Source organism: Halyomorpha halys, unplaced genomic scaffold (genome assembly GCF_000696795.3).
Source record: "Halyomorpha halys isolate HHAL.00 unplaced genomic scaffold, Hhal_1.1 Scaffold1321.1, whole genome shotgun sequence".
NCBI classification, from domain to species: domain Eukaryota; kingdom Metazoa; phylum Arthropoda; class Insecta; order Hemiptera; family Pentatomidae; genus Halyomorpha; species Halyomorpha halys.
This window is the reverse complement of record NW_027107310.1, coordinates 217413-228332: the sequence shown is the minus strand read 5'-3', so window position 1 is coordinate 228332 and position 10920 is coordinate 217413. Positions and strand designations below refer to the sequence as shown.

At 32.5% G+C, this 10920-nt stretch overlaps 1 protein-coding gene across 1 annotated transcript in view; it reads left to right on the top strand.

The window, feature by feature from the left end:
- Positions 1 to 1826: 1826 nt before the first annotated feature.
- LOC106689290 (odorant receptor 4-like) overlaps positions 1827 to 10920 on the top strand; it is a 10501-nt gene continuing 1407 nt past the window's right edge. The window contains exons 1-4 of the mRNA XM_014434186.3: positions 1827 to 2787; positions 3173 to 3272; positions 7026 to 7130; positions 9305 to 9460. Of these exons, the coding sequence (XP_014289672.3) occupies positions 1913 to 2787; positions 3173 to 3272; positions 7026 to 7130; positions 9305 to 9460 (1236 nt within the window). The 5' untranslated portion in view covers positions 1827 to 1912. The remainder of the gene's footprint in view (positions 2788 to 3172; positions 3273 to 7025; positions 7131 to 9304; positions 9461 to 10920) is intronic.

Sequence of the window (10920 nt, the reverse complement as noted above, 5' to 3'; positions counted from 1 at the left end):
ATTTACAAAATAAATTCTCTTTAAAAGCATTTTTATACAAATTTTGGATGAAATTTATTATTTCCTTCACTAAATTAAAATAAAGTTTAAAATTACTTAATTTTTAATCACCATACAAAAACTTACGTGAAAATGCTACTGTTTCAAACATATAATCGGGTTGACCAAGGCCTTCTTTTCAAACTTAAGCCAATTCTCCCTAGTACCTACTATTTAATTTTACAATAGTTTCTTTTCTGTCCGACAAAGCTCAGTGATCTCATCAATGAAATCAATATTTGCAGGTGTCTCTCAAAGTTCTATTTTAGCCCCACTTCTGTACCTCATATTCACAAACGACGTATGCAGACTGCGACGTATGCAGACGACACTGCTATCATTTCGAGAAACACAGACCCTTTACAGGTCACACTAACACTACAACATCTAAACAATATACAGACAATGGAAAATAAGGATTAATCACGACAATTCGCAACATGTCACATTTACTCTACGACACAAAACATGCCCTTCAGTTTACATTGACAATCACCCTATACCACAAACAAACACATTAACTTATTTAGGACTTACATATGACAGAAGGTTGACATGGGGCTCATACGTCAAGACAAAACGTAAAACGCTAAATTTTCTGAGACAATTATATTCTATACTACACAGACGTTCTAAATTATCGCTCAGACAGACAACGTATACAAATACTTACGCCTGCCAAATTTATGGACCTGCTAAAAAGACACAGATTCAGAAAATACAAACTTTTCAATCACAATTTTTAAGACTGGCAACAAACTCATCACTCTACGTTTCAAACAAGACCATTCACATCGACCTACGCATTCCGAATATAACGGACAACATTCATAGGACTTACAAACGGTTTCACAACACACTACGTGGACATTTCAATAAATTTATACGGTAGATGGCAACACATGATATTCCTGCATAATATCTAATAATAATATCAAATACAATAAAATAATTAAGTATAAACTAAAATGGATAAAAATAAAATTATTCATACACATCATGAATAAACATAGGCGGATTGCATTAATAGGATGATACTGGATAGGGATTGCACTAGGTGATGAGGATGATGGGTAAGGTTTTGAGTTTGAGAATTTGGATGGGGCTAGTTCCTCATTAGAATTTATTAACTTAGTTGTATTTAGTTCTATAGTTTCCTTGTTTGCACCCAATAATATCCAACATCATCATACCCAAGCACCGGTATTTTACCACCTAAAGCTAAAACCTTTTCTGCATTCACCACATTTTTAATAACGTATTCTAGTGCTGGATTAAATAAGATGAGTAATAAAGAATCGCCTTGTTTTAAACCTAACCGAACTTCGGGAATCTCAAAATAATGATCACTGATTCATACCTTACTAAACGTTTCGGCCATGCGCATCCGAACTAGATTCACTAATCTCTTTGGTATTCCCTATTAGATCAAAATATTATATACCTTCACAATAGAATCCTACAGTCAACAGAATCGTAAGGAACCCTGTTGTATTTTCAAGTTTCTGTAACCTTTGACGTAATGAAAAAATTGATAAATAGTTTAATGATTTTGACCAAGGTACCACAAAGAACAAGAATAAATTATTTATTAGCCATCAGTGTTTGGCCTACATGCAGGTCTGAATCGTGAGAGATAGCGAATGCATTCCTAATTATTTTATTTGCAATCACAAATAGCGTGCTAATAGCGTTCTTATAAATGAATCTACATATTTATTACATAGATATTACGAAAGTCTGAGAAAGAAAAAAGTTTCTGAAAAGGTCTCATATGAAATTCACTTTGCATGTTAGGTTACAGTGCAGTAGCCAATATCAGTTCCAATCATAAGAGCCAATATAAGAAACAATCAGTTCTTCGATTGGAACTATGTGGCAACACCAAGAAGAATCCGAGGCTAATACATCAGTGGATGCATACATTTTCAAGCACTATTATTATCTCCCGCAAATATCTGGCCTCTATCCCAAGATGGACGGGAAATACCGCATCTTTAGCATGATGCAGGTTATGAGCTACGCTATGATGCTGGTTCACCAAATGTTAATGCATATAAAAACTATTATCACCATCTTTGATTTCAACATGGCCCTCTTCAGCCAGAACGTCCACTTCTGCCTCCTCATCCAAGTCTCCCTCATCGTTCTAGGAACGTTTTTCAGGAAGAATTTCAATCTATTCCATATCCACAGGTTGCTGTCAATTGATTTTTACGATTATCATGAACCTTCTGTGATCGGGGAAGAACTCCTGCGAACCACTATGGAAAAGGATCGTCGCCGATTGACTCTTATTCCATTTGCAGTTGCATTCGCTGCTGGTATCGTCCTGACAGTTTCACCAATAATCGATTTTAATGTAGGCTCTTTCGATTTCAACCGAACCGATGCGATATTCGAATACCAACTTCCACACCCTTACATGAAGTACCTATACTACTCGAAGGACGGCTTTGGTTTCTACTTCGCAGTCTTCGGACAAATGGGAGTCGGTTTCCTCTTGGCCGCTATCATTGGTGGCGCGGGTTTCATTTTTATTAACCTGACAGAGAACATATCCCTGCAACTAAAGCTCTTGAACAACTCTTTGGAACACATAGAAAGTAGAATAGAGCATCTGTATACAAAGTTATTTGGAGAAATGGATAAAGACAGTATGAACTCGCTTCAACATGATAGTCGTTACGATTACTGTTTCACCATGTGCTTGAGGAAGAATTTCCAGCACCACCAAGTTATACTGAGGTATTTCAATTATTATTAGTAATGCACTCTATTGGATTTCCAATTTAACTATATTTGTTTGTAAAGTTACAGAAAGATAGGAGAAGATTTCCATATATTTTACATCAAAATATTTTAAGTCCGTTTTATAATTAACTGCATCATCTAGATTTTCAGTTATCTTTATGGCCGCTAAAAGTGTTCTAAGTTTAATTTTTTTTTTTAAATATAGTGTAGTTATTATAAATCTATTGTTCTTCGTTTTCTTTTCTAACTGTCAAGACTAGGAGTTTTCAACTCACCGTCTAGTTCCAAGTTTTTCTTACTAAAAATAAAATTAAATCGTAATCACAAAAAACTTTTTTATATAATAGGGAGATATCTAAATATTAATTTTATATTTCAGAGCATTTCATCTCCTGGAAGATACTACTTCCTTGCCAATCGGTAGCTCCTATTTGACTGGTACAATAGTTATAGCTCTCAGTTTGATATCGACTGGTTCGGTAAGTAAGAACTAAGTGAGTGAAATTGCATTTAATTCAATTATTAAGACATTTATATGAAACTATATATTTTTTAAATTGTTAAGATGAAGAAAGCTTCTAATGAGAATATGTAATATTCTATATTTCGTACTGGTACAACGTTTCGGGATGACCCATACACATGTACTATTTTATATGTATGAGAGGCACCAGCTGGAATTTTATAACTTAAAGTATGTTCTTTTTGTCGGCATACCAAAGAAACCGCCAGGCCGAGTTATTGACCCGATCGGCAAAACATTAAAAATATTGTATAAAGATATGTAGATAACATATGCACCTCTGGGAGCGGTTGACCGCGTGGGCAGAGGTAAACAGCTAAACAGCCCTTATCTCACATCTGGGCACGCTAAAAAATGTCGACCTCTGTCAAAGAAGGAAGCCCCCTTAATTTGAAGATGAAAGAGAGGAAAAAGACCGACTTTGGCCGAAGGTCATTAGACCTTTCCCACCCTCTCTGAAGGGTAAGTGAAAGAAGGGGAGCATAGAAGAGCCAATCAGAAGAACGGAGATCGAAAGGGGGAGAAATCAGAAGTAGAGGGGAGAGAAGAAGCAAAAAGGAGGAGTTGAAGACCGTAGAGGACACTTGGACACTGTCTGGGAAGAGGACAGTCCTGGAATTAGAGAGTTTGAAGGAAGAGAGAGCGGCCGACCAGTTGAAGGCCAAAGGGAGGAAGTCACACATCGAAGGGATTCAGCACCGGCCGACGGCAAAGGGGTGAAATGACGCGGGACCACAATCCGTCCGCTACTATACTGCCAAGATTGACAGGCACATTAAAACATGTAATACCTTTTCCGTTGTAATTTGAATGACAATAATAGAATTAATAACTTAGAGTCAGTATAAATATCAAAGATCCCAACTGGAACTTCTCAATTCATAATATAACAATTAAAGTATAAGGAAACAAGTCTACCATGCCCTCTCATAATATTATTCTTACAAATGTACATATGATTGTAAATATAAAATATGTAATAAAGACTTTACTTTATAATTAAGAATCCCTGCATGCCATCTCATTATAATAATAGTTTAGTAAATTGGTAAACACGATACCGTTGGAGAAAAACTCAAATGATTAATTATAGATATTCATATCTAGCATACCATGGCGAGGGGGTCCAGGTGGTGTCTAGTGTTTGAATTAAATATAGCGCATTCTTTTTCAGTCTGTTATCATCTGGAACCGATAGAGATACAAAATACATACATTATACATTATACAAAATACATAGAATATAAATATATGAATAAATTTCAATATAATATGTGTACGGGGAACCCCTAGTCGGGCTTAGAACACCCGAAGCCCCGTATACGGCATATTGTATTGTCATATTTGTCAACTTTATCGATTTCCATTGTGAAATATTGCCATCTATAAACATGTTGTCTAACAATGTTTTATAATCACATTATTTAAATTATAACAAATTTATAGACTACATTGTGTAAAGATGACAAGATTTCACAATGGAAATAAATAAAATTGACAAATATGAGGACACAATAGTACATGATTATAAGACATTATCCCGAAACATTGAACAAGTACAAGATATAGAATAGTTTATATTCTAATTGGAAGTTTTCTTCACCTCGACAATTTAAAAAATTAATATAACCAACATTTTCCTATGATTAATGACGGTGGATGCACCACTTTCGAATTATTGGGTCGTTTTATATAAAATGTCAGTTTTCACAGAAAAGATTGTTTGGTAAAACAACTTTATGAAAATAAAACATTTTTATATAAAATATTTACTCGCACTGTTTACATATTTTTCACAACATATTACCGACTTTCAGGGTTTTGTGAAGAAACATTTTTACCAGATCATTATCAGATATTTTACTTTTAAGAAGGAGTTGTCCTAATTTCTGAACAAATGGAGATCTGTTGGAGGTAGTTGTGGTGAATAAGATGGTTGTGGAAGGACTTCATAGCACTGGCGTTGTCATCTATAGGTTTCCGGCTATTAACCAATACTGGTTGTTTTTTGACAAGTTTTTGATGCATTATGTCAATATCTCTGCAGTACGATGTGGATGTGATGGTTTCACCTCTGGGTAAAAAAGAGAAATGAATTATTTCTGCCATTGACCACAGAACAGAAACCAATAATCTTTTTGGCTACAAATTTGGTTTTGGCATGCGTCCAGGTTTTCCGTCAATATTTAACCACTGACCTGACCGACGCCAGTTATCATATGCAATCCACTTTTCATCACACGGTATTGTCCTTTCGAGAAAAGGCTGTTTTTTTTTTGCCTGATTACATTTCTCATTAAGTTCCTGAGGTAATCTACCTTTTTTATTCATTATTTATTTATTATTACCACTAGGACCATTTACACTGAGTTACAAAGTTAGTAGATTACAACGCCATGTTTAGAAAGTTACAATTACAAAGTGAGAAGGTTATAAACTTACAATTACAATTAATAAGTTAGACGTACAGATGTCTGCCAGCGCTCAAATTAAATCTACTTACTACACAATAGTTAATAATGTTTATCTTTATAGGAGTAGTAGTTTTTATGATATTTGACAAAATAATCTCACAAAATACTAATTTCTAGTTGTTCGTATAAAATGTTGGATTTTTGAAAAAATATATCTCTAGATCCATAAGACGCACATTTGTCTGTAATTTTTATGATATTCCCATATGAATATAAATTTGACAAATAAAATTTGTCTGAACAACTATAAATCAATTTATTTTTGCAAATATCGTGAAAACTACTACTACTTCTACGACGATAAACGATAAACTAGTTCATAGCCCATTAAACTCGCTTTAATTTAAGTGCTAACAGACATCTGTAATCAAATGTAATTGTGTACAAATCTGTACATCAAATGGTTTTTTGAGCTACAGATTTTTATCAAAATAAATTCACTAACTACTGATCTTTCAGGACGTTCTGTTTGCCATTTTTATGAAATATTGCTTTTTAAAAAGCTATATCTCGAGAAATATTGAACGTAAAAAAGCTCTATTGGGGCTTACAGTTTCAGCAAATTTACTCAACTTTAATTGACGTTCACTTAGATTTTCTATTATTTTAAGTAGTTTTAAAGCTATAGAGCTAAAAAAAAAGTAGAAAAAGTAATTATTTTTAACGTTTTGCAAAAGCCGGCATATTTTTATTCCCCCTACGTATACTTGGCTTAGTTTTCATTAAAGTAATAAAAATTGGGGTGAAATAACTGACTTTTTTTCTCCCCTTGGGCTCTTGTACCATATCCATGTATCTTATTTCTCATTTTTTCAATTACATCAATTCCTTTTTGAAATATTGTCATGTATACAAATGATTTAAAATTGTGTGTATACATAACAATATTTCAAAAAGAAATTGATGAAATTGACAAAATGAGGTATATGATATTACATCAATATGGAATAAACAATGATATATTATAAATAATGATATACTATAAATGGAGGTTTTTCACCTTATTATATTACTATTACTAACCTAGGAAAGAAAATCCTGATTAAGATTTTTTCGCAAGGCATATAATCCTTATTCCAAATCACTCTATATTTTGCCCTTATCTTTATAAATGTCCTAGATTTTTTTTTTGTAAATGTTTTTTGGCAGAGTTAGAAAATAGATCTAAGAAACCACCCTTTCCAAAAAAAACAAAAAACTTTACACTTTATCTAAGGCCATTACATTGTTCCCAGGCTAATGAGCTTCCAGGAACAACGATAGCCTCGATCATACTGTGCGCAGTCGAAGTCAGCTACATGTTTCTCTTCTCGGTTGTCGGTCAGCGATTCGCAGATCTGGTAATATAGTTTCCATCTTAATATGATTATTTATACTATTAACTCTTGATTTATAAAAATAAAAATAAATACTGCTACTTAGTAGAGATATAGTCTGGATAAATGGTTAACTGTTAACCAACGTTTCGCCGTTAAGCAGGCCTTCGTTAGGGCTAAATAAAAACGAGATACAAACATTGTAAGATGCAATAAGGAAATTAAAATATTTTAAGAAGATAGCGGATAATAAGGATGGTGGTTAATAAAGATACCAAAATAGTAGATTATAACTATTTTGTCTATTATCATCCAATAACGGAGCCCTGCAAAGTGTGGCCAAACGTTGTTAGCAATAAATATTTTTTTCTACTATTTTATACCTTTATCCGCCACCTGGACTATCATATATCTAAGTAGATTGGAGAGTTGACCAACTATCTTCTTCCAATATGAAAAATAGAATCCCTAAACAAAGGGAGTAATAAATTATACAAACAAATTTTATAAATGTTGATGAATAAGAAACTAATTATTAATACGTACAATAATGTATGATAGAATAATAAATATAGAACTAGAGTAATAAATACTATATATAATAATAAGTAGTAATAATTATAAGAAATAGTAACAGATATGATAAAGGTAATAACTGAAAAAGTGGTAGATGAAGTAAATGTGGTATAGTTGAGGAACGGATACATGTAAGAAGAAAATAATACCATTGATAATAAATAATAATATTTTATATATAAAAGATTGACTGTAATATTTCAAATTATGAAGAAGATGGTCAGGGGACAACAGAAATAAAAAACAAATATTTATTTTCCGACGTTTCGCTCAAGTAGAGCTTCATCAAGGCTAAAAATAGAAGAAAAAACAACTAAAAATATTTTGACATAGTTGGATAATAAGATACAAATAGGTAAATTAAGGTAGGGTTAAAACTATGTAAATATAGGTGTAAAAGAAAATTATATACAAATGAACGAAAAAAAGCAGAAATAAAAATAGTATTAAGATAAAATAGACAATGATAAGAATATACAAAAAATTGCACGAACTATTAAAATAAAAATATCATTTTCTATTTTATGTTAATTTAAGTTATATTAATTGATAATTTATACTTTTAGCTCACTTATATTTATATAATTTTGACACAATCTTAATTTACCTATTTGTATCATATTATACAACTATGTCAAAATATTTTTAGTCATATTTGTATCTTTTTAGCCCTAATGAAGCTCTACAAAGTGGGGCGAACCTTCGGAAAACAAATTGTTGTCAACTATTTTTAGTTTTCTTTTCACCGTGCCCCTGATCATCTTCTTCATAATTTATAAATAATAATAAGAACAGATAAGAGGAAAGGATGGGCCGCCCGTAGCTCAGTGGTTAAGAGACTGTGTAGTCTTGCCAATTTGATGTCTATTGGCGGTGCCGGTTCGAATCCGCATTGGGACGTTGACTTTTTTCATTGAGTGGCGGTCCCACAATATGAAAAACGTTGATCCCCAACCGTGGTTAGGCAGTATAGGACTCCAATGGGAGTCTCAGCCTAAAAAAAAAAAAATAGGAAAGGATAAAGATATTTACCTAAAGCCTAGAGATTTATGATTCCTGAGAGTAAGAATGAGAAATGGTGGGAATCGTAGATACCCTACTACAAGAAGATTCCTAACGGTCAGAAACTGTATGTTTTTAAAAATGTAAACCAACAAAATCAAACTATCTCCTTCCAAGAAAAAGATGCCTCTGTTTGAATTCATAAAAATAGTAGCTATTTTAATGAAAATGGGTCTTTATAAATCAATAATCTATATGATAGGTCTTATAATCTCTGATATTGTGTATGAGTTCATTTTAATGATAGAATAGAATTTATTTGCCTGGGATAGCTCAGTGAGTAAGGCAGTTGACTACTACTCTCGGGTCCTTGTTCGAATACGGCTATGGCAGATGATCTCGTTAACAGTGAGCCAATCCTAAAAGTTTGGGATGCCTCCTAGGGCACACTCAACCTGTATAAAGTGGGTACCACTGATTCCTTCCTTGGGAGAAAATCAGGTAGTTGAAGAAGGAAGAAAAAATAGTAATAACAATTTATTCTCTGCCGAAATTTCGACGAACAATGTTGTAGTTATGTATATTATATTTATTTTACTAATCTCTTTTTTTGTTTTTAGAGCACTGATCTTAGGAACAAGATCTACAACACAAGATGGTACATGTGCAGTAAAGAAATCAAAAGCTATTTGATGATTTTCCAAGAAATGACTCTTAAACCAATGACTTTGACTGGAGCCAGAATCGTTCCAGCCAACATGGAGACATTCACTACGGTAAAGCTTTAGAAAACTCATTTCAAAATTTTATTTTTGTAATAATAATTTTTATACTATATAACTTTCGGATAAGTTTCCATTTTTGAAAATTGACTAGAGCATGTTATATGCACACACTATTATGGATTAATTTGAACCAAATGTTTGTACATTTTGAACATTAAGCCTGAACCCAGAAGAAATAACAACTAGTATACAAATTCTAAAAAAATTGCTACCGTCCGTTCGGAATACGCTTAGACAGTCAGAGATTGAGCGTCGCCCTAAGACAGTAAAAGTGTTCTGATATTATATTTATTTTTATGACAGTAACTTGGAACGTTTAATAAGGAAGATTTTCAGTTTCCACAACGAAAGAACTTTTAAATATTAAAACAATTCCATGCTTATGTAAGCGGAATTTTATTTTAAAAAACAAGCAAAATAAGATAAGATGCTCCTTCAAAAAAATATTTCATCTGAAATATATATTTACAAAAGCCTAGTGAATAATGGTATCTTTAAGAATTTTGTATCTTAGATGTTGTATGTTACACATAGATTCTGATTACACCTACTAGACAAACGCTCTAAACTTCCCATTTACTACAAAAACTCTTATACATTGTCATAATTAAACTTTAGGGCTCTACCAAACTATCAAATTCATCCGTATCCTTACAATCTAAATCCTCAGTAAAATCCTAGATGATCTATATTACGTCACAAACAAACTCATCCCTTATCTCTCAACCCTATTCGTTGCAGATATACCTCCTGTCATCCCAAAATCCGTATACACCCAAACCTATTAGTTCTTGTTCTCTCATACTTAAAAATTCCTGATAATCCTCGAAGATGTATGAAAAGGAGGTGGCCACGGGATCTTAAACTCTAATTTAAAGCAATGATTCTAGTACCACCATTGGACATTTCCTTCGTAAGATTATCGTTAGTTCTGAAACATTTATCACATTACCTTATTGTAATTTTTTTTAAACATTTATAAATTTCAATAAATTAAAATACCTAGTATGTAATAAATAGTATTTAGTACTATGTATGTAAATAAAAAAGTTTAGAAAGCGGAACTAGAGAGATATGCTTTGTTTAGCTCTGCTGCCGAAATACATTGGGTTGCTACAATACATAACATATCAATCAACCCATGATCGGGCATATATACAATACATATATTCACATGTTATAACAATATTTTTCCCCCCTTTTCCTTTACAATCAACAACTTCATTCCATTTGATAATTTTATTTCATTTAATTGACAAATTTATTCTTCCCAATTCATTAACTCAGACCCTCTCCAGTGATCCGCTTCCCACTTTCGATCGGTTAAACAACTTAAACGAATTTTTCATTAGATGGCAATGTAAAATCAAACCAAAGTCACAATAATCACAGCAGTAGATCAGTTTACAGAAAAACAAATAAAAGAATAAAGTTAAAAAACAAAACTAATA